Source organism: Trachinotus anak, unplaced genomic scaffold (genome assembly GCF_046630095.1).
Source record: "Trachinotus anak isolate AG129_WGS33_773 ecotype Australia unplaced genomic scaffold, CSIRO_AGI_Tana_v1 ptg000003l, whole genome shotgun sequence".
Classification (NCBI taxonomy): Eukaryota; Metazoa; Chordata; class Actinopteri; order Carangiformes; family Carangidae; genus Trachinotus; species Trachinotus anak.
In genome coordinates, this window is record NW_027273854.1 from 18,973,191 (window position 1) to 18,996,281 (window position 23,091).

At 43.7% G+C, this 23,091-nt stretch overlaps 3 protein-coding genes across 7 annotated transcripts; 2 read left to right on the top strand and 1 right to left on the bottom strand.

The window, feature by feature from the left end:
* The first annotated feature begins 734 nt into the window (after positions 1-734).
* Positions 735-8,269, top strand: LOC139618438 (MICAL-like protein 1). Of its 4 annotated transcripts, none has more exons than XM_071474362.1 (15): positions 735-1,365; positions 1,874-1,922; positions 2,085-2,226; positions 2,432-2,505; positions 2,652-2,791; positions 3,162-3,733; positions 3,900-3,945; positions 4,173-4,851; positions 5,090-5,212; positions 5,935-6,061; positions 6,172-6,262; positions 6,373-6,446; positions 6,800-6,914; positions 7,007-7,053; positions 7,270-8,269. In XM_071474362.1, the coding sequence occupies exons 1-15, from the start codon at positions 1,223-1,225 to the stop codon at positions 7,392-7,394; spliced, it is 2,547 nt and encodes an 848-aa protein (XP_071330463.1). In that variant the 5' UTR covers positions 735-1,222; the 3' UTR covers positions 7,395-8,269. The 4 variants fall into 4 exon arrangements, with proteins under 4 accessions (XP_071330463.1, XP_071330462.1, XP_071330464.1 ...); XM_071474361.1 differs by having other exon boundaries at positions 736-1,365; positions 2,429-2,505; XM_071474363.1 differs by having other exon boundaries at positions 1,223-1,469; positions 2,429-2,505.
* Positions 8,270-8,378: 109 nt separating this feature from the next.
* Positions 8,379-10,518, top strand: polr2f (RNA polymerase II, I and III subunit F). Its single transcript, XM_071474399.1, has 5 exons — positions 8,379-8,540; positions 8,704-8,773; positions 8,954-9,084; positions 9,749-9,820; positions 9,958-10,518. The coding sequence occupies exons 1-5, from the start codon at positions 8,521-8,523 to the stop codon at positions 10,046-10,048; spliced, it is 384 nt and encodes a 127-aa protein (XP_071330500.1). The 5' UTR covers positions 8,379-8,520; the 3' UTR covers positions 10,049-10,518.
* Positions 10,519-13,549: 3,031 nt separating this feature from the next.
* On the bottom strand, positions 13,550-22,706 carry sox10 (SRY-box transcription factor 10). 2 transcript variants are annotated; one of them, XM_071474375.1, is made up of 4 exons: positions 22,578-22,706; positions 19,420-20,291; positions 16,720-16,988; positions 13,550-16,574 (listed from the first exon to the last, which is right to left on the bottom strand). In XM_071474375.1, exons 2-4 carry the CDS (start codon positions 19,872-19,874, stop codon positions 15,781-15,783), a joined length of 1,518 nt encoding a protein of 505 aa, XP_071330476.1. In that variant the 5' UTR covers positions 19,875-20,291; positions 22,578-22,706; the 3' UTR covers positions 13,550-15,780. The 2 variants fall into 2 exon arrangements, with proteins under 2 accessions (XP_071330476.1, XP_071330477.1); XM_071474376.1 differs by having other exon boundaries at positions 16,828-16,988; positions 22,578-22,703.
* Positions 22,707-23,091: the final 385 nt, after the last annotated feature.

The following is a 23,091-nucleotide window of genomic DNA, read 5'->3' on the forward strand; positions in this document are numbered from 1 at the left end:
GTGAAATAAATGATAATCACAACAGTAATGTAAGTGAACGTCCTCACCACAGCTGCATAACGTTCGTCTACATTATTTAGTGTGTTTCATATGTAAAACAATATCCACAATGTCAACGATGACAACATCAAATACTATATGTTACCCACAAATAACATCATAACATGTGACTTTGAAGGGGAATACGCAGTCTAGCTTATGTATTTCTATGATCAGAGAGTCAAGCGAGAAAACAGACCCACACCGGACGTTGAATTTCTTCAAAATTAAAGTGGGTCATTTGGTTGGAGTGGGCATCAACATAAATAAATAAATTAGAGGTAATGTACACTGATTGTAGTGTTTTCCCCAAACGTGCTGAGATTTCTCTCGAGTCGACTCGAAGTGTAAATGTTGCCATGGGTTGCCCTTTAATATGTTTTATTCCACTTGCATAACCGGAAGTGATTTTTTTTAATTTGCCTACTTTACTGATGACCAAAAGAAATGTACAAAAAATGAAGACGGATGTGTTATAGCCAATAAAAATGAATATGTTCACAAGACAAAACACGTTTATGTTATTCATTCTTGCCCGGTCATAATGAAGCTGCGATGCATCCATGTTTTGATTGTGTATTAATCTGTAAGGACACAGTAAGGACATAAAGTCTGGCAAGTCTGCATGTCACCAGAAACCTCCCCTTCCTAATTATAGCGAGGCAGCAGCTCGGCGTCTCCCTCCAGTGGCAGCTATTGTGTATCTCACCGAGTGTGAGGCACAACAAGGAGCAGCGCTGCGTGCGGCGGGACTTGGGTGATATTTACAACCTTTCCAGCGCACCGCAGATGTTTGGCCGACAGTTTCAGCAGCTCGGTGGTGGCTTGTGGTGAAAAGTGACACTGCGTTGCCGTGACAGAGGGGGGGGGGTCGCTTGAGACTTCAGTTGTGACTGGAAACAGTGAAGCAATGTGAAGTCGCCTTACATGCACCTTCGTTTTCATCTGAAAAAGCGACATAACAGGAGGAACAACGCGACTTCCTCCCTGCTGCTCCACCTACTCGATTTCGCCGCATGTTTTCTCCAAAAAAAAAAAAAAAAAAAAAAAAGTTGCAATGCAAAGGTAAGAGATGCTCGTTTCCTGTTTTATCCACAGAGGCCAACCTTTCGATCTCCTCTTAACTTCTTAACAAGTGCCATGTTCACCCAGCCCGCATGTCTAATCTCATCTCACGCAAGCGATGGCATCACCGAAGGCTTTGCGGGACTGGTGCCGCGTCACATGCGCCAGGTACCCTGATGTGGACATAAAGAACATGTCAACCTCGTTCAGAGATGGACTCGCGTTCTGTTCCATCATCCATAAACACCGACCCGACTTGATGTAAGTAATCCAGCGGTTTCATGGAGCTGTGTTGGCTGTGCAGACTCATCCTCAGGCAGATGGACGAGGACAGTGAGGTGGATCATTTTTCTTAGTGGCAAGAAGTGCGTTGCGTGATTTTGGACATGTCTCACACTGTAAACGCATTGTTTGTCCTTGTCTGTTGCATGTGGTCCTTTCCTGAGATTTGTCTTGTTGACTGTAACATGCTGTCTAATCTGGAGCAGAGCGGGACTAATCTGCTCTCCTTTGCTTAATCTCTCAACCTTTTCTTGTCCCATTAAATGAGATTAGTTAGTTTGTTTTTATCTTCTGCAATCAGTGTTTGAACTAGGATCATCTCATCTAACAGTAATCTCCGATGATGGGCTGCACTTTGCTTTATGTCTGTGGAGCCTCTGGTTGAGAATCATCCATCAATAGGCAACTCTTTTGTTTTGTTTTGTTTGCAATTTTGTCTCTTAATCATCATTTAATCAATCTCTCCATTTTCCCCACCCGGCTCCAGAGATTTTAGCGCCCTCTCCAAAGATAATGTTTATCAAAATAACAAACTGGTGAGTCCTTTAACTCTATGCTTTGCACACTAAAGCCACAAAGGAAGCATGTCTCTTTCAATTCTGCGTGTGGTATTTGTCTACTGTTAGTAACACAAAAGACACCAGCATATTTTCACAGTCATCTGCGTTCATTCTGTGCTTCTGTTTTCGGATCTATAGGCGTTTGAGGTGGCAGAGACAAAGCTGGGCATCCCTGCGTTGCTGGACCCAAAGGAAATGGTTTCCACCAAGGTGCCTGACAGCTTGAGCGTCATCACCTACATTTCACAGTACTACTACTTCTTCAACAGGAAGTCTCACGGTGTGTGGTGCTCTACAGCCTTTTATCAGATGTTCACGTCAGCAGAGGTTTATTGTCTGGCTCAGAGGCACCTCATCAAGAACTGATGATTGTTGAAGGCCCCTGTTGTATCTGCGCTCTTTGCAACACAGCACATTTTCAACATAAAGTTCTCATTTACCAACACGTGCTCCACTTTGCATGACTTTTCTTGACTTTGCAGCAGGTCCTGCTGGTTTGAGGTCATCACACGTCACAGTCTTCAACAGTCTCACTCCCGAGGGTCTGCAGCCCCTGAAGGTAGTCACTCACAGTCATTTTAACGCACACATGCTCCCAGTGTCAACATGCTTGCTTTCACATTGCTCGTTGTCATGAGCTGGATTACCATCATTGTCTGCTGGATTACCATCTATCTTGGCTGCGAGTTTCTCTTCTCCTTTCAGAGCGCGACTCATCTGGAAACCGCTAACGACCATTTATCCAGCACAAGGCCACGGACGGTGTGTAATCTGTGTTTCAAGCCCGTCCACCTCATACAGAGACATTTGGTTGACGGAAAGATCTGCCATCGCAGCTGTTTCAGGTGAGAGCACAGTTCACAAGGTAACAACACAAGGTCCTGTCAGCGTTTGGATCCAGATATATCCAGGCTGTCTGGACCCGGTTGAGACAGACTGCAGTTCACACATAAGAATGCGTCTCTAATGTGTTTCAAGTGACCCCTTGTGATCATATTAGACCTCCCTGCTCACATGTGGTTATATCTGATGGGAATCTGTCTGCACTCAGACACACAGCTTCACTTTTTTGTTTTGTTATGAATCGTTAAATAATTGAATTTTCTTTGGATTATGATTTTGTGAGTATTTTGACATTACTTGAGGCATTTTTTTTTTCTGTTAATGTGTGTTGAAGATGCTTTCACAGCAACACATTTCGTTTTTGTCGTTCAGGTGCAAATTGTGCCGCAGCACTCTTTTACCAGAGTCTTATACACAGGGAAGTGATGCTGGCTCCTTGATCTGCACTCACCACATAACAGACAGTGAAAGTACTCGTGTTGACCTTCATCTACAAACTGGATGTACTCAGAATCATTCGAAATGTAAGTTTGAGGCAGGTTATTTATCTCTTGGTGGATTGGCTATCACCAGCGTCCCTCATTACACTAGGAAAACAGAGTCACAGGACAAACAGGTTTGTCAAACAGCAGAGATGGAGGGGGAGGAAAGGCAGAAGAGGAGCGGAGACAACAGTGACTCAACTGTTGGACTGAAGAGCACGGTACCCAGCGTTAAAGACAGGTCAGTCGAAGGGGCTGGAAAAGCGGGACCCGCGCCCACTCTGTCAGACAGCGAGAAGGAAGCCACAGAGACCCAGCAGCCGCCTGAGCTCTCTGAGGTCCCGACAGAAGGAAATGCTCAGCCCGTTCCAGCACCCAGGCGAATGTTAGACTCTTCTGTGCTACCTCTTCCTGCACCCAGGATCAAAACTTCCCAGACAACAAATGGCTCACCTGCTGCAGGTAAATAGGCACTACGTTGTTTTACTGTATCTGTTCAGATTTTTTTCTCACTACTGTCTGTATGTTTGCATGTCGGTAGTAAGTCCATGTTCCTCTCCTCTCCTTCATGACAAAGTCAAAAGAATTAGTGAAGCAAATTTTTGGTTTTCTCTCTCTCTTTGTGCAGGTAATTCATCCAGCCAACGTAAATCTCCGCTCAGCTCATCTCACATGTAAGTGCACGCTTATATCAGTATCATATATTATCAAATATATCTTTTTTATATTTATTTTGCTTTTTAATATATATGCAAAATTTCCATGGTGTCTTTCAAAAGAGAGTACAAATTAAGAAAAAAAGTTTAAAAATAATCATTTCTGATGATTTCTGATTTCCTCAGAAATCCTTCCTCACTATTGGAGTCACCTCTAAAACCACCTTGTGTCTTTCTCCTTGTAGCACCAGCCCAACCAGTCCTACAGTGAAAACCAACCATCCGTGGATGACCATCGTCCATCCCGGACCCTGGACACAGCTGCCTCCCGCTCCGGCCCCAGTACCCACTCCTCGATCCAAATCTGTCTCTAGCCTGCGGGGGCCCTGGTGCAAGCCAAAAGTGCCCCCTCCCAATCCATTTGCAGAGGACATGGATGAGGAGACTCAGGAGGAGGCTGTGAAACCTGAACCTTCAGACCAAACTAAGTCTTCAGTGGAAGCTGGTCATTCAGAGAATGGTGGCAATCCCACAGAGGCTGCTGTCTGTTCAGGTGATTCTGCCATTAAATCTGATGACAATAACTTCAAACCACTGGATAAAGAGGCTGGTGGAGCTGCAGCACCTGACCCAGCAGAGGGAGGGAGCGCAGTTACTAACACAGGGCAGACTTCCAGTGAAGTAGCTAGAAGCACAACTCAAAAGGCTTCACTGGTTTTGGATGGAAATGGAAGCGCGGGCAGCTCACTACCAGATGTGACCGAAGCAGCTGCAGAGCCACATGTCGCTTCAGATCAGGCACAGAGTCGCTTTTTACCCAAGAGTCTTTCTGTGCCAGTGATCACATCTGTCCCCTCTCAAAGCTCCTCAGTGCCTGTGGGTCTAACAGGGGCACATGAATCTGTCACATCATGCCAAAGTAAGGTATGACCTTCATGGCTAATTAGTAACAATGAAATCTACTGTGAAGATGTTCTTTTACAGCTACAGTCGCAGGCTACATGGCTCTATAGAAAAGGATGTTTTTTATAGAATGTTAATGCTAAACATATCAGATTAAACAGGTTTCAAGTGCTGCAGGGGTTTATTCTATGTGCTAGTTAACGCAACATAAGAATCATACACTTTATGAAAACCCCTACAATTTTCTTTCCATGTTTAGCCGGCCTGCAAAGAGAATCCTTTTGATCGAAAAGCTGCAATCCCCAAATCAAAGACTTTCCAGGACCTCCCATCAAGACGGGCTCCTGCCCCTGGACATGGCTTCCCACTCATCAAGAGGAAGGTACAATGGCAGGCTTTAAACCTCAAAAGGCAACAAACAATAATAATAACTCGATAAATGTTTATACATATTTATTAAATAGATGAACATTGCTGCCCAAAAAGAATGACCGTCTGGTTTGTCTCCATGATGTTCAACCTTATCAGAAGGATTAAAGGCATAGTGTGCCTTTGGTTCTTCTGTTCTGCCACTTTTTTTCTTCAAGTGATGGAAAAAATATCCACAGCTCAAATAATCCGGTTGAAATTGACATATGTATTTAAGAGCTTGAAGATCCAACTGACACCAAAGTGTGTGTCATGAAGAGAGCTAATGAAAACAACTGAAATGGTCGGAGTCGTCATGTTGACATTTAAGGTGTATTGACTCATCTCCAAACGTCAATCATGCATTCTTAAAAGTCAGTCTAATATTTGATCATGTGATGATAGTTGACTGATGTATGTAAACTTGCCAGTGAAGGAACGGTGGTGACAGTGCGCGTGCATGAACATCATAGGTGCGCACTGGTACTTAAGCAAATAGCACTACACCGCTGATTAAAGGCATTATTACTTTAACTAGTTTTGATCATTCGTTTAATGATTATTTCAGCTGTGATCACAAGGTTCAGTCATTAGGAACTGCACGTGAATTGTTCTTGTGTAAATAAATTCATACATTGTGCGCAGTATTTTTGGAGTGAGCTCTTCCTGAGCTTCAGTTGTGTGTGTTGCTGACAGGTGCAGACAGACCAACATGTTTCTCCAGAAGAACTGCAGACGCAGATGGGAGAACTGGATAAACATCTGGAGGCACTGGAACTGAGAGGAGTCGAGCTGGAGAGGAATCTGAGACACTGCAAGAATGGTATTAACTGGCACAAAATCTCTCTCACTGTGGTACAGCGTGCGTAAATGTGATCAGTGTAACAGGGATGTCTACGTCTCTGCTTTCATGGTCGGTCCTTTTTATTTCAGCCAAAGACGAGGAGCGAATGCTGATGGAGTGGTTCTCTCTTATCCATGAGAGACATGTTCTGGTGCGCAGAGATGCAGAGCTGGTTTACCTGTAAGTAGTGAGCTCTGAAGAGGTGTTTTATATGCTCTTATTTTTCAGTTCCACTGCTTTTTGTTGCTGAAAAAGTTTCATGCGTTTTGGTTTTTTGTGCATTTTTCCAGGACAAAGCAGAAGAAGTTAGAGGAGAGACAGGCAGATGTGGAGTATGAGCTGCGACGTCTCCTCAATAAACCTGGTCTGTATGATACTGTGCATGTCACTTTTGTCGGCGTATATATCTGATAATAATAATAATAATAATCACCTATCATTGAACAGGGAGCATATATAATCATATGATTAATAGGCTCAATATTTCTAGGTTAACCTCTAAACATAGCTTTTTTCTGATGTGGTTTAAGGGCTTTACAAATACACACCAGATATAACAGCAGAGGTTTAAATTGTCTGGTTGTGTGAGTTTCACCTTCTCCCTTGAAACCTCACTGCGTACAGTCTCTTGAACGTGGCAAACGTGATGCAGTGCGAAGTCAATATTTGTTTTGGTTTGTTTTGTTCAATGTCACACACCTTCACCTGCACATTCAGAGAGCGACTGGAGCCAGGAGGATCGAGGTCAAGAGCAGAAGCTGATGGGCGAGCTGGTCGCCATCATTGAACAGAGGAACCAGATCGTCAGCAGCTTGGATCAGGACAGGCAGAGGTGCAGGAAAGAAACAATACATGGTGCTTTCACATTTATAGATGTTTATGTTGTTATGTAGAAATACAACTTTGTTTTTTTTTTTTGATCAGGGAAAGACAAGAGGATGAGCTTTGGGAGGCTTCGATGAAAGACAAAGGTGAGAAAATAACTTTTTAGTTCAAAACGTTTTTCATGTTGTGTGTCGTCACCTGTTCATGTCTTACTCTCCTCTCCTCTGTGAAGAAGCCAGAGCAAATTTTTGCCTTTGATTCTCTGAAGCTTATTAATGTTCTGGACACATACCTGCTTACTAAAACATTTCAAAACGGTCACCCATGTTTTAATTGCACTTAATTCTTCTATTTCTCCTCAGAGTTCCAGAAAGAAGGACTAAAAGAGCTAAAGAAGTCAAAAGGAAAGTTCAAGCCCACAAAAGTTTTTAAGATGCTGAGCCATAAAGCAGAGAGCAGCAAAGACTCCATGGACAAAAAGAGCTGACGTACGATCATCACTTGCCCTGTCTGCGATATGCAACCAATGTACATTCTTGTATTAGTTGATGTATGCAAAGCATATTTATGTGGGAAAGTTTCATGCCTTGCCTATGGAGAAAAACTGTACATATTATGATTAACAAACTTTGATTTCGAACTGTTTTTTGAGATGCCAGTTATCTGCTACGCTGAAAAAGGTGCATTTAAATTCACCCGAAACAGTCAGGTGAAACCAACTTGTCTTGAGTTGGTAAAACATTTACCAGTGTAGATAGTATTTCCATCATCAGTTTCATTGTTTTTGCACCAATGTTATGGTTTTAAGTGATGAAAGCTGGAGAGAAGATCTTGGAAATCCTGAAACAGTTTTTTTAAAAAGTGATTGAGCTTTCTGATGCAATATCTTGACTATAGTGGCTGCAGTCTCCCTTTATGTGGATGTATGCCACCTGTTGTCTTGTACACAGTTTGTTCAATGCACAAATATTTGTGCATATAATAAGAATTTCTAAAAAAAAAAAAAAAAGTTAATCCTGGAAAGACCCTTCTGTACTGAGACTTCACTAGCGCTTCAGAGACTTTTTTATGTAGTCTCAATCTAATCTGTGTAAACTAAATAGCATTGAATGCATCAGATATACTTGAGGAATTGAGTGCTGTGTTCATGTATAAATGTTTTAAGGATATTGAAATCAGTATCCACACGTTCCTGACGGTTTAAAAAGGAAATTTGCACACTTAACGACAGTGAGCAAGTGTGTCCTGCTATATTTTGCACAAATTTGTAACGCAATCTAAGTAAAATTGTGTCGGAGGGTGGACATATACCAAACCAGCACCACCATAAAAAGAGACAAATAAAAGCTGACTCACATCAAAGTGTATTTATTATATTCGACCAAGGAGCATCAATTTAAAAATGTTGACACCTTTGTGAGCAAACGCCAAAACAAGCGGAACGAAAGACAAATGTTCCTCTAAACCACCCGGAATGTTTTCCAACACACCGAGCTACCGGAAGTCGGAGTGCCATACCGCTCATGTGGGTACATGTTGACAACAAGAAGTGTCTCGGAACATTTGCAATAGTAAGGATCCACGGGGGACGTGTACGAGCCTCAAAATAAAACATGTCCGACAACGAAGACAAGTAAGTGACGACGCGCCGATTTAAAGCTGCGTGTTCACATAACACAACCCGGGCTGACGTTAAAGCTAACCAACGTTTAGCCTGTTAGCTAGCTGAGCTGCCCTTTCTAAACTTATACTGGACCTGTGGTCTTTGTCACAACTGTCCCTTGTCACATTTGTAGCTTCGATGACGGGGATTTCGATGATGCCGAGGAGGACGAGGGATTAGATGACCTTGAAAACGTGGAAGATGTAAGTAAGATTCGCTTGTCTTACAGGACAAAAGCGACATTTAGCTTGTGTGTAACTCGTCGATCCACTTGGGATCTGATCTGACTGTTGTTGCTCGCGTTTTCCACCGCTGTTCCGTGATAATGTAATTGGGTCCATATTCAGTGAGTCCAAATCTGTCTTCCTTGCTCTCGTGATCAGGAGGATCAGGAGAATGTGCAGATCCTGCCAGCAGGAGAGGGCCAGCAGGCGAACCAGAAGAGGATCACAACACCATACATGACCAAATACGAGAGGGCCAGGGTCCTGGGGACACGGGCTCTGCAGATAGCGTGAGTGATGTCGTATGTGTGAAGCTCCACACTGTCCTGGATGGTGTGTCCACACTGTCCTGACTCTTCTCCACACGCTCGTTTACACCCCTGCCTTCTGTGTTCACTGTTTTATGGCCATATGTCATAGAAGGGGAAGTGCTGAATGTGAGGACAGACACTGATGCCTCTGCTTGTATTCTTCTGCTGTTTGGAAATTGTAAATACTGGTATAAGAAGCAGCGCCTGAGGGAAATGAATTGCTAACGCCCTCTACTGTTTGATCATCACATTCATCTACAGTTTTGTCTTGTGATATACTGTGTATGTACATCAATACTAAGCTATGTGGTTTCTTATAGTGCATCAGTATCATCCTGCTTAAATTGCCAGGATAAAATGGGCTTGAAAACTATTACAAAAGTATTGGAGAGGAAACAGTTAGGCTCCAGTCTTTTAGATGAACAGTCTTTAAATCAATTAATTGATCAAACCTGATTTGTTTGACATTTCGACAACAACTTTTGTCTTTTGCAATAGCTACATAGGGATTGAGAACCAATACCTTGCCATAGTTGTATTGTAGGATGGTTTGGATGTTTGGGGGCAGCTTTATGAATTAGCCACTTACAAATATGGTTAAGCATTTACAGTTCCTGTCTACGTGCTGACTTGTTCTCAACAGGATGTGTGCTCCAGTCATGGTGGAGCTGGAGGGAGAAACAGACCCTTTGCAAATAGCAATGAAAGAGCTTAAGTAAGTAATGTTTTATCTGTTATGCCTTATAAATTTAGACCTTTAGTTTCTTTTTGTCATTATTTAAAGAGCAGGACGTTGAGCTTCTTTATACTTCCCAGTGTTTTACCGGGACTTTTGTTTGTCTCCTCCAACAGGAGCAGAAAGATCCCCATCATCATCCGCAGGTACCTTCCTGACGGGAGTTATGAAGACTGGGGTTGTGACGAGCTCATCATAACTGATTAAACAGATTATGCAGTCTGCACCGACAAAACAGTTCATGCTGTTTCACACCCTCCATCGCACTGGGTCAGTCAGCTGCACCAACCCAGAGGAGTCCTTAGACTGATGCCGTCATCACACAACTGCTTAGACCTTCACCTGAAACACAAAATTATCAGGTGACTATGTGAGTGGGTGAAATATATATAATATAAGATGTACCAAGCAGACATGTAGGTGTGGCACGCAGGTTGATAATCTGACAAATGATGAACTAACATGAAATTCAGAGTTAGTGTCTACTGTACTTCCTGTTTTAACAGCTGCATTATGACAAACATCCACAAGGGGGAAATGTAACTTAAGTCAAACATTTGTGTTTTTTACAAAGTAATCCTGTGTTAAAATTATTCCATTTGTTGTTTTGAAGGAGAGAGGTGATGAGTGTAAAATAACTGTTTTATAGTTTAGAATAAACTCTTTTGTATGAATAACCACGTCTCATTCATGTTACTTGCACTCACAGTCAGGGAAATGAGTTATTCTCTGGGTTAATCCCTCTGTCACAGCAGTTAAATACTACAATCACGCAATAAGTCAGTTACACCTGAATAAATGGGAAGGAATTGTAAGTGTGATGTCTAGTTGCCCAGAACCTACAGTATATGGCATTGCTAAATCATATTTCAGGCTCAGAAGTAATTCTTCCATTGAGAAAAATAAACTTTCTACAACACTACAACAGCCTGAGTTCAGCACCACTTTGGTGAAACTCAGCATTTAGTATTTGTATTAACTGTTGGAGGTGTTGATAAAGCTTTAGTTCTAGTAGTATTGACTAAATATCCTCTTACTAGTTACACACAGTACTGTAAGTTACAGAGAACTGTAACCCAGCAGCTGCTGGAAAATCAGTATTTCTTTTGGTGAGATTTCTCGTGCGTCTGTCAAAGCAAATTGTTAAATTATGTCAACGTTCAAAATCCGATCGATTTAAATACTCTTCCAATAGTTTGAATAAAAGGTGAACTTTATGAGCTTTCAAACATTTTTTTAGGCGTTGCTTTTGTTTCTTCGCTCTATCTCTGATATCTAGTGTGAAAGCCTGACAAACACATATGCACAAAGCAGCTAGACAGTCGGTGTATTGTTTCGGGGAAATGGGTTGTTGCCCAGGCAGAATGAAGGTCAGCGCCTGCTTGAAAAAGAAGAGGGCTGAAAGTTTACAAGAAAGAGAGGATTAAGAACTTTGTAGCAGAAGAAGCTGTGTGATGATACTCGAGCCTCTGGTAGAGGGATGGGTGGATGATGTTTTCAAATGCAGCTGGGGAACAAAACAGCTAAGATCCAAACTGATGTAGTTTCCTGTGGTTAAAATAAAGCCAAGAGGCGTGTATCGTTGTATTCTCATCCACCTCACAAACATTAAAAATATCATCAGTGAGAATCCAGTTTATACTGGTATCTATTACTGGGCTGAGCCACAGTCATGTTATTAATTTCTGAAAAACTGCCTTAATCTGTGGGACTTTTGATTGGAGGAGACAGCGCCCCAGGGGGACGCTGCACTCCTTTCATGGGGCGGAGGGGGCAGCGCATGTGACACTCACCAGTACCAGCCACATTGAGGCCACCATCAGGTCGCCCTCATCCCAGTGAAGGGTATGGCTCATGTCTCCTGACTTGTTCTTTTGCCCATTACTCCCTGCTCTCCACTTCATTTCCTTGTTTTATTTAAATCTCATCTGTCTTTATTTATTCCTCTGTGCTATCATTGTGTCCCACACATTATGTCTTTCACCATGGTTCTCATCTGCTTTTACATTTATATATCTTCATCATACAACTGTTACTGGATTGTGATCCGTCTTTTTCTAGCACTTGCTCTCTTTCACCTGTCGTGCCCGGACAATTCCCCGTTAACCATAACTTTTTATTTCACTAGGACAAAATCATCTTTGATATAATTCTTAGCATTTGTTCACTGGATTTATATCAGATTTCCATGGCTCAGTTGTATTAAATCAAATGGACTCTCACATTGATTCCTCACATCTTATATGTTATTTATAGAGCCTCTTTGTAACATATGGTGCTATGTGATTTCTTCTTTACATTTGAGCTCAGGACCATCTAACAGTCTTTGAGAAGTGGGCCACATGAGAACAATGACTCTTAATGCAGGAAAGTGCATTTTACTGCATAGTTTGGACCTTTTTGTATTCAACACAAACTCAATAGTTTGAGCGAATCATTTCTTTGTTAAATGTTACATAATGATCCCAGCAGAAAAATGTCAGTTTTTTGTTCCAGTTCTGTGGACGTTCGATGATCCCTCACATCACAAAGGTGAACCAGATCCTACTGCCTAACACGTGACCTAAGAGAATAAGATTTAGTGATCTACAATGCAGAAGCTGGATTTGAACTTGACCTTCAGAGGTTGAGAGAAACAACCTCAGCCCCTCCACCTAACAAACAAAACTTTCGGTCCATTTCTGCTCTGCACCGCATGGGAAGCTGATGGCCTCTGCTGCTCTTAGCTGACACCTGCTTCTACATCTTCTGTCTGCTTAACTTTCTTCATTTTTGGAAGGTTTAATCTCATTACAACTCCAACCTTTTTTTTTTTTTTTCTCGGTGGACGGGTTGAGTGTGGGGGATGTAAAAAGGAGGGTGGGTAGCGGGGGTTGCAGGGTCTATGTGCAGAGAGTGTATGAGAGTCCCTTTGTATCCTGGGGAAGCTACAGGCCAGGCGGTTATGGGTAAGGCTCCCTCATTGCCCTGTTTCCCTCCTCCCCCCCTGGCTCCCATTTCAATGGCCCTCTTTGTCTCTCCAAAGTATCACACAGCCGATTAAAGCAGGGGAATTAGGAGTCAGGCTTAACCTGCAACTCACACACACAAACACGCACACATAAATGCGCACTATAGTGAACTTCAAATATGCATATAGGCATGCACCCACCCACAACCCCCACCCCACCCCCAACCAACCCCCCTTCTGAGACTGGATTAGTTCAAGTTCAGTCGGAGGAAACTTCCAGCTGCAGTAACCGGCTACAATCTACAGTATGTGAATGTGGATCTGAGACTGCTCATCCTGCTGCTGTTGTAGTGTAACCTATCCTCCCCACAGTCTCTTTCACTGCCCGCACATCCAAGGCACCGTGTCTCATGTTCAGCTTGCCTCTGCTAATGGCCAGTGTTGGGCCGCTGTAGCTGCGAGCTGAGTCGCAGCCAAAGTGAATTAACCATTAGCTGAACAGATTATGCTGAGAATGTGAGCAGCGCTTGAGCCGTTAGATCCCACGGAGGCATGCGCTTCTGTTTGTGTAATTAACAGTGAGAAGATGAGTATGTGTCGCCGTCAGAACAATAGGAACATTACTATAGTGGAGGACAATTAGTTGTTTAAGAAATGAGGACGTTCAGCTTATTGTTTATTATTGTACTGTAGCTGTTATTCAGATGTTTTCATTTCCATTATTTGTTTCCGTTGTGAAAAGGTTTAATGAGGCAGACTTGTATTAAAGCGGAAATAGTAGCTTTATTTCAAGTGAGAGTAAAAGATCATTAGTCATCATCACATGTTTAGGCTTTTGCTCCTGCTGTTATTTAGAAGTCGTGTTGCTGTGCTGTGCTGGAAAGATTCAATACTAAAATTGCTGTAACAGTCAAAGAGGTTTCTTCAAAATGAAACAACTCACAGCGCACACAAACATAAAACAAATATAAATAGGAAATGTAAAATCCATAGCAACATTACAGATGTTTCACACACAGCAGTGAGGATGTAAAATGAACTCTGCCTCTTGTGCTGGAGGTAAATGGTTACATAAAAATGGGCTTTTAGCAAAGAGAAAAATGGAGCACGGATTAAAACAAGCAGTGCTGCATGAATATGGTTCAGATCTGTGTCCAGTAGTGCTAAAGAATATTTCAGTGATAATCATTAAAACAAAGCAAGATGAAGAATAAGATACTTAAAATACAGCTCTGTTCAGGAGCTGAGTTGTAGAAACAATGTGGAAATACAGTAGAGCAAAGAGAGAGGAGAAAAATACACAATGTGAGAAAAAAAATCTGATTAATTAATAGTTTTTTTTTAAAATTGAAAAAAACACAAACAGGATTTAACAAAACACAGCCTGTTGCCTCTCTGTTCTATGTGTTAGTAACAGGTATTATTATTATTATTATTATTATTATTATTATTAGGACAAGGCACATTTTATATCTAATATTAGGTTGTGTTAAAACTTATTATCTCCTGGAGGCTTTAATCTCTGGCAACTGTTTCTCAGTATTGGCATCACCCACACTGAAGCCGTCTTTAAAAAAGATTCACAACTACAATTACAGAAAAAGTGACATTTCACATTGAATACTGTTCTATAAACACACTTTAAACGACACACAAGGAAAATGGCAAAGCAGTGGTGCAGGCTTTCAGTGGAGATAATAATGACAAATAGCATTTGACAGCATTAACACAGTCAGTTGTTAAAAAAAAAAACAATGCAAAAGCTTCTGTTATGTATTCTATGACACATTGCAACCATGGTCAATGAAAACAAATGATCCAAGTATAAATAGAATTGTCTTTTATCATGAATGTTCTGCATGAAAACGTCAAAAACCGACTAAAATCATCACACTCATCAGTGCCTTTGTGAAAAAATTTCAACAGTCACTTTTGTCGCCGATACATTTTCAAGAAATGTCACATTGGAAAAAGTGTTGACAGCTAAAAGAAGACTAGCTAGCTACATAATGTAAGGTAGTTTTGGGTGTCATGTTGGGAGAAACATCTAGAAAATCTGTTTCTTCTCTGCGTATAAAGTTTTGGTCTCAAAACTTTGGTCGTTTTACAAATATTTCATATCTGTACGCATTAATATATGTACATTTTATAATTTCAAGTACATTTTACAAACTATGCTGATAATAGTAAAGTATTCATTTCACTTAACAAAACTCAACACGCTTTTATGGCATTTTTCTTCCACTTATGTTCGTTGTGTGTAAAAAAAGGCATTCGAAGTGAACAATCATTTGAATTAAATAGGGACAAATGTGCCAACAGAATGTTGTCAGTGTTTGTTGTATTGATTTCCAGAAGCAATACAAAACTAACACCTGTCTGATAAAAGGTCAATCTTGCCTGAGAAATAAATGGGCCAAGGCCAAATGATTTGGCACTCCATTCTTTCCTATAGACTGAATCTGGATCTTTCTCAGTCACACCCTTCATAAACACAGATCAGGGTTCTATATTCCAGATTTAGAGGTTGTTAATTCTCACTGTGCGTCATGGTTCCTGTTGCTGCTGACCCCATCTGTTGGCTTGTGGGGTATAGACGACTGTGTGCCTTCTCTGATACCCAGGAAGTCACCAAACCAAAGGGGACGTGATCCTTTTCCACCTATAGTTTGAAGTGCTCTGACAGCTCTGACCTGGAAAGTGCTCCATCAAAGTAACACACTCTGTGACTACTACACTGTGCGTCCCAAATCATCCAGCACGCTTCAAAAGCACCACGCTTCAAGCTCATCCTTGGGCTGTGACAGCATTACCCTGGGTGACGGCAGAGTGGGGTTTCTCCCATCTGGCCTCCCCAGCCTCCTCCCCCGGTGCTCGCCCACTCCCCCCAACCCAGACCACTTTGACCTCCGATACCACCAGCACTGCTGCTCCTTGGGTCTGACATGGGAGCTGAACCTGCACCAGTACCCTCTGGTCTCGTTGTCTGTCATGGCCGCGACAGTGTTGTGTAGACAGGCTGTTCCCAGTGCGTGGGGCTGTGCGACTGTGGTACACTGGTCGGGTCAGTGATGGGCGTGTACAGGGGCCTCTGGGAGGGACCCATGTAAGAGAAGGCTGAGTACAACCCTGAGGCCTGGCTGGAGTGGGCATAGTATGACCCTGAGGCCTGGTGGTCAGCATATTCAGCAAACTGAGCCCTGGAGGCCAGTGAGGGGAAGGCGGAACTGTAGTGAGGAAGGCTGAGGGGCGTGTATGTGACGTGGGAACCTGCTGAGACGGCCTCTGCAAAGTGACCCCCAGCACCTCCGGCCTCACTTTTGATCTGGGCCTTGGATGGGTCTGAGCCCAGAGGGGAGCTGTGATGTTGCTGTGGCTGCTGCTGCTGCTTGGAGAGCCAGGCTGCTGAGTGTCCACTGGCCGCTGCCAGAGCTGAGGAGATGCCGTAGGTGTACGGTGAGGCCGGAGAAGCTGTTGCAGCTGCTCCTCCCCCAGCACTCTGCCCAACCCCCGGGTGCCCATTCGGGGGAAGATACTGGTCAAACTCGTTGACATCAAAAGGCTCCATGTTGGCCATCACCTCGTGGCTCATCTCACCAATGTCCACATTACCAAAGTCAATGTGAGGTTTCCCCGATCCCGGAGCAACTGAGCTCCCTTCTGCTCCCATTGTGGCACGGGAGCCCCCGTTCCCAGCACCGTCCCGCTTCCCATCCCCTGCCTTCCCAGACTGAAGTTCTGTCTTGGGAGTGGTGGGAGGAGTGGGAGGACTGTGGCTCTGACCTGTAGAGACACAAGAAAACATGAAGTTACAGCTCTTTTTGTTCCATATCAGTCTGTGCACCACACTGTCCAGCTGAATCCAGACCTATCTAAAAACAGTGCGACAGGGTATCTGTGGGGTAGTAGAGGGGAGCCCGCAGCCCACCTGCAGAATGAGGGTGGTCCCCATCTGCCAGAGGGGACCCGGCTCCCCCACTGAGGGCCACTTCCAGATGGAGGCCCTTGTAGTGGGATTGGCTTTGGCTGACCTCACCCTCCGAATGGCCGTCGGCCTCACTTCCTGACCCAGAACCAATCTTTCCATTCTTGCGGCGTCGTGGCTGGTATTTGTAGTCGGGATGGTCCTTCTTGTGCTGCTTCCTCAGCCTCTCTGCTTCCTCAATGAAGGGTCGCTTGTCGCTCTCATTGAGAAGTCTTGGATAAAAGGAAAATACACAAGTAGTTGGGTTTGGTTACGCGAGAAGATGAGAAAAAAAAAATCCTAACACTTAATCCAAATTTGGCCACACTTTTATTTTGCTGCTGTGTATAAAGTATTCTATAAGAAAATGACAGACATGTCTAGATATTCAATTTAGGTCATTTTTCATTTAGGGAAACAGTAATAATCTATAAAAATTGTTAACAATAACATGAATACTAAAAGTGCACATTAAGAGAAATTCTTTAAGGCTCAGTATTTCAGAGGAAGTCAGTGATCTGGTATGTTGATATTGCAGCAGTGATGTGTTGTGCAACATGCTTCCCATTCATAAGTTTGACCAGTTTTCAATGAATATAAACACATTAACACATAATGCAGAATGCTACGGTTTCTTTCGTTGTTCCAGGTACAGCTTACTCATTCACTACATCTGCACAGCTGCATCTAATGTCATGCTTGCCAGGGGCTTTTGACTGCTGGGCAGTAATGAAATAATGCAGGCCATAGAGGCATCCTGTCTGCAAACATGCAACTGAGCTCTGTATTACTACCACTGGCAGGAATGGCATGAGAAAAGCCTGACCTTCCTCAGCCTCCCTGTTCATCGTGTTTCTGGGCTAATTAGCCAATCAGGCCCAAGCCCAAGGTCAAGTCTTCATTAAATTAATGTTCAATCCCCACAAGGTTAATGAATTTAACCTTTCTGACCTGTCTTGTCAGCAGATAGTGAGTATTCTGTAAAGGAAAGCAGCAAAGAAGGAGAGCTGCTGTGAAATGGAGACAGAACTTGAAATCTAAAGCACCGCAGGGTTTCGGTATCAGAGAGCCGGCAATGTCAACAACTAGCCCCACACTCAGGAGTTCAGTCAGAAATAATGACATATTTCATGACATATGTAGGCTAAACAAGTAAATTTGTTAACTAAAATGAGCAAGGTCATTTAATCTCATTTAAATAACATGAAAATGTTCCAATGCTTTTAACTTTCAGAGTTGAAAGGCTACACTTTCAATACGAGCTGAATGGCTCTGAAAACGCCCTCTAATCCCCTCAGCAGCCAGTTGCTCCAGCTACACGGCCAAGAATTAAACAGTGTATGAAATTAGCCTGATCTCAGGAACATGTGACCATGACGCACTCACAGCAGATACACAGTGAGCTGTGACCAAATCTGGCACACGAGACAGTGTGGCCCGTCCTGTCTCCTAAAAGTTACATACAACTGATTTACAAGAAAAACATTTCGTAGAAAACAAAATGCCACCGATTAATTTAGCCTACACGAGGGAATGTTACATTTGCCAACCGTCATTATATTAAGCAAAACTAGAAAGATTCAAGTCAAAACAGAATGAAGTAGATGGATGAATAGTGCATGTGCACAAATACCCGCAGTTGTGTCATTCTGTGAAATCATCCACGAGTGAAGGCGTCAATGTGAGCCTAACGTGTGTGAATCTTACATTAAATCCATGTGATGGAGAATTATGAAAATGAAATAAAATGAAAATGTTGGATAGAAGTGATGGGGAATTTGAGGCGGCAAAGATCAGCTGATTGAGGTGAGACTGCTGCCATTCAGATTTAGAAAACTTTCATGTTGTCATTATTGGGAAGTAAACATATTCAATGTTGTTGTGTCCAGTTTCATTCATGCCTGAAACCTTTGTCCTGTCCTAATCTGGACCCCCCCCCCCCACCCCCCACCCCTCCTAAAAATAGCCTCTGACCCCTACAGAGCACTGATCTGTGTGCGAATGTGTTTCTTAAAAGCTGAAGATTTGCAGAAGATTTGAAATGAGCAACACTGTTGCCTATATTTGTAGCCTATATATGCTAAATAAAGTCAAAGTGCAGTAGATTAGAGATTCTTAGAGAAGAGATTTTTTTTGTTTGTTTGTTTTTCTTTTGTTGTTGTTCTTTGTAAGAGTATCTCCAAACCCACTCCTGACTTGGGCTGTCCCCAAAAATGCTGCTGTGCTGTGAGTGAGCATCATCAGAGTCACTGGACAGTTGGTTGATAACACCGTTACCTGCACAGCTGTTCCTGGTCTCTCTCTCTCTCTCTCTCTCTCTCTCTCTCTCTCTTTTCTCCTCTCTCCTCCCCGCACCCCCCCTTCTTCTCCTCCTCCTAAACCCAACCGGTCGAGGCAGACGGCCGCCCACCCCGAGCCCGGTTCTGTTGGAGGTTTCTTCCTGTTAAAAGGGAGTTTGTCCTCCCCCCTGTCTCCAGGTGCTGCTCTTTGTGGGAACTGTTGGGTTTTTCTCTGTAACAAAGTAAAGTCTGGACCTGACCCTGTAAAGTTCCTCCAGATAATGTCTATCATGATTTGGCGCTATACAAATAAAACTGAATTGAATTGAATTGGCGGAAACATCAGACACTCAACTCCCCACATAAAGCCCCCCCCCCCCCTCACCTCCAGAGCTTCCCCAGGGTCTTGCTGAGCTCCGCGTTGTGCAGGTGTGGGTGCTGGTCGGCCAGTTTCCTGCGCGCGGCCTGCGCCCACACCATGAACGCGTTCATGGGCCGCTTCACGTGCTGCCTGCCCTTGCCCCCGGTGTTCACGCGCACGGGCATGGGCACGAGCGTCCAGTCGTAGCAGTTGAGCACGTGGCTCACAGCATCGCGGATCCCCGTGGGGAAGCGCTCGTCCTCGTCCTCGGACCTGGTGGACGAGCAGCCGGCCGACGCGTCGTCCAGTCCCGCCAGCTGCGGCTGCTGCTGCGGCTGCTGCTGCGGCTGCTGCCCCCGGAGAGGCGAGTCCCCCCCGCCGGTCGCACCGGAGGAATGACCCGGGGACAGGGAGCGGCTGTCGTCGGACATCCCGGGACTGAGCTCCACCTCCGATAAGCCCTGCTCCTCTCTGGACATCTTTCTAAACGCACGGACCTCCAGGTGCGCAGAGGATGCGAGGCCTGTTCCTAAAAGCTCAGCTCTACCTGTCGGGTCCTTGTTCTGGTTGTCTGTCCGGCTGACTGCTGTCTGATCTGTCCCTCTGGCTTCCTCCAAGTTATAATATAAACTGCCAGTCTGTCTCTACTCTCAGCCTCCGTTGCAAAACTCTGTGAGGGTTCCACATTAAAGTTCTTTCCATCCGTGTTGTTGGTATCATAGGCGGCTCAGTGCGCACCTTGGACCCCAGTTTACCTGCTAATGCACAAATGTCTGCGCCAAACTCACCCGGTCTCACCTCTCCCCCTTCTCTCTCTCTCTCTCTCTCTCTCTCTCTCTCTCTTTCTCTCTCTCTCTCCTCCGTGTGTCCCGCGATTGAAATCCAACAGCAAAGACCTGAAACAGCAGAGTGATGAGGAGGTCAGACGAGACAGTCCGAGCAAAACTTCTCCAACACCTGTAGACCTACGAGGAGGAGCTTCTGTTATCTGGTTAGTGTCTTTTTTTAGGTGTAGGCCAAGTCACCGGGTGTAATTGGGTTTGATTTTGCACAGTTTCTTTCTCTCCATCACAGTAATAAAACTTAAAAGACTGGTCTTAAAAGGATCACAGGATTGCCCCAACCCAGCCTTTTTTTTTTACCCAATAAAATAGTTCTTTTGCGCAACTAAATAAAAGGAATATATAACTTAAACCACTTAAAAGCATTCAGATTAGAGTCTCAAGTGCTTTCTTTTGAATGTCACAATACAAGATTAAAAGGACTCCATATTTGTTCAAACCTGCACAAGGTGAGGCTTCTGGTATTAATCCACTTCAGTTCATTTACAGGAAGACTTGCCGTAATGCTACAGAACCTTGTCCAAATTCAGGGGGCAATGCTTAAGATTTCTTATTCTATGGGGCAGACACTTTTATATAAGTGAGAATAAGTAGGCTATATATATTTGCAGAGGTCCTGCTCCCGCAAAAAAAAAAAAAAAAAAAAAAAAGCTACTGTTTAAGGTTTTGCAGTTATTCCAGGCTCCCCGGAGAGGAGGTGCTGTAATGTCAGGAGGCCGCAGCCGCACAGAGCCCGGGTTTATACTCTGCGCTCCGTGGATAAACAGCCTGGCGCTGGAAATATAAACCCCGTGTACGTGCGTGTGTCGGTACTCGTGTGTGAATTAGACACAGTCTGGCTGTTCAAACAGGGGAAGGTCTATCGGCGGGAGCAAAATGTGTCCTTGTTTTGTCCATTAAATCAACACCCTGCCTCCAACTTTACGCCCTCAATCAGCGAACTTCCCGTGAACCGGCGACGCTGTGTTTTTTGTTTTTGTTTTTTTTTTCTACTAAGGTGTCACGTTGCAGGAAAATTAGCGATCTCGCCCCCGTCCGGTGACATTATGCGAAATAGGCTGTAAGTTAAAGAGTTGGTGTTTTCTTGTGGAGGTCAAGTGGCGGATTACAGTCACTTAACCCGCAGGTTACCGCACCTTTATGTTTGGGCCGCCGCTTTTAGCCATTTGAACATGCATTTAAATGTGCGCTTCTGATTATACGCAGGAATAGTCATTTTAAATTGGCATTTGGGCTGATTGCAGAGTTTCAAAAAAAAAAAAAAAAAAAAAAAAAGACAGATAATGTGTAATAAATGTTCAACGTGCCACGAGCCCATGGATGTCAGGGACGGAGAGGAGTGATCGGGAATCACCTGACCGAGTGGAGATCTTTTCCTTTCGTCACTGAATGTGTTCGTGGTGAAGCGTGTTGCTGCTTTAACAAACAAATAAGACACAAACAAGCCGATAACACAATGTGTCCGTTTAACACGCCTGTCAGTCTCATTCAGCGGTTTTCCATTCAAGTCATGCTTGTTTTTCATTTACATTTCTGAGCACATTTATAGTGTGGGATGAATTTCGGCTATGTCGCTTGACTTGCCAATAAGTTGGCCCTAATTTGCTTGTTTGAGTTGTTATCGCTTTATTATTATTATTATTAGTATTATTAGTTAGTTTTACAATAGCTCACATTTGTCTCTGAGTTGTGTTTAGTTGTGTCATTGTCGACTTCTAAAAGTTCTCCCGTCGTTAAGAAGATTTTGGAGCCTTTAGCTTTTCTCAGTATCCTATAGGTTGTGATAATGTCTCCTCGGTCAGTCGTACAGAAAACTCTTATTTTAAACCAGGCCTATGTAGAGGAGAGAAAACCTGTCCAAACAAATGATAATCAATGATACATAAAAATGAAACATCCCAGAAATCAATGTCAAACAGGAAGACTTGTTACGCTGATAACGACCATAGGGTTTCCACTGTTCCAGTGTTTAGGATCAGCGCCCTCATCAAGAACTGTCCCGACATGTCCTTATGGTTTAAACATTCAAATATTAGTTAAATATCAGATCTACACCGAGACATGGATGATTGAAATATCCCAAATGTGATATTTAAGTTTCAGAATGAAAACAAAAAACACTCATATAGAACTACATCGCCCAGCTCACAAATCCTGAAAGCTGCTGCTGCTAATAATAATTATCATGGCGATGTTAACGACTATGAGAGGAAAGATCAATAGATCTCTAATTCTGGGTCGGGGTCTTCTGTCTGATTCCGATCAGGAGCAGTAATCGACCCGCGGCGTGAGAGCAGCAGCAGCAGCACAGGGGAGAGGGGGAAATGCTAAGCGCCTTACTTCAGCAATGAGAGCAGGAGGTCGCCGGTTTTTCACGACAATCCGCGAGTTCCCGACTGTCCAGAGTGACGCTCGCTCCCCAGCCCCCTCGCTCGCCGCGCCCGAGTATGAATGCCCGCTCTGTGTGCCGGCGCCGGGGCTTAAAGGGCCCCTTGTATGAGGCCGAGGGAAAAAAAGAAAAAGACCCCGAGGAGGACGAGTCTTAAAGGGACAGCGCGACTGTAGGGACGCAGGCCCGGAGATCTCTGATTGGTCTCTCTCTCTCTCTCTCTCTCTCTCTCTCTCCCAAAAAAATGTGGAAAAAGAGGAAATTTGAGTTTTTTGTTTTTCTCAAATGGGTCTGAGACTGAATATGAGAAGAAAGAATGCGCGTAAACTGCGCATGAAATTTTTCGCATAGAAGACTTGAACCTCTCACTTCACATTAAGAGATGTAGCCTGCAGCTTCACTAGGCTGTAATACCATGGAAATACATTCTGTATAGTGCAGGTAGTTCCGTGTCATGATTCCACA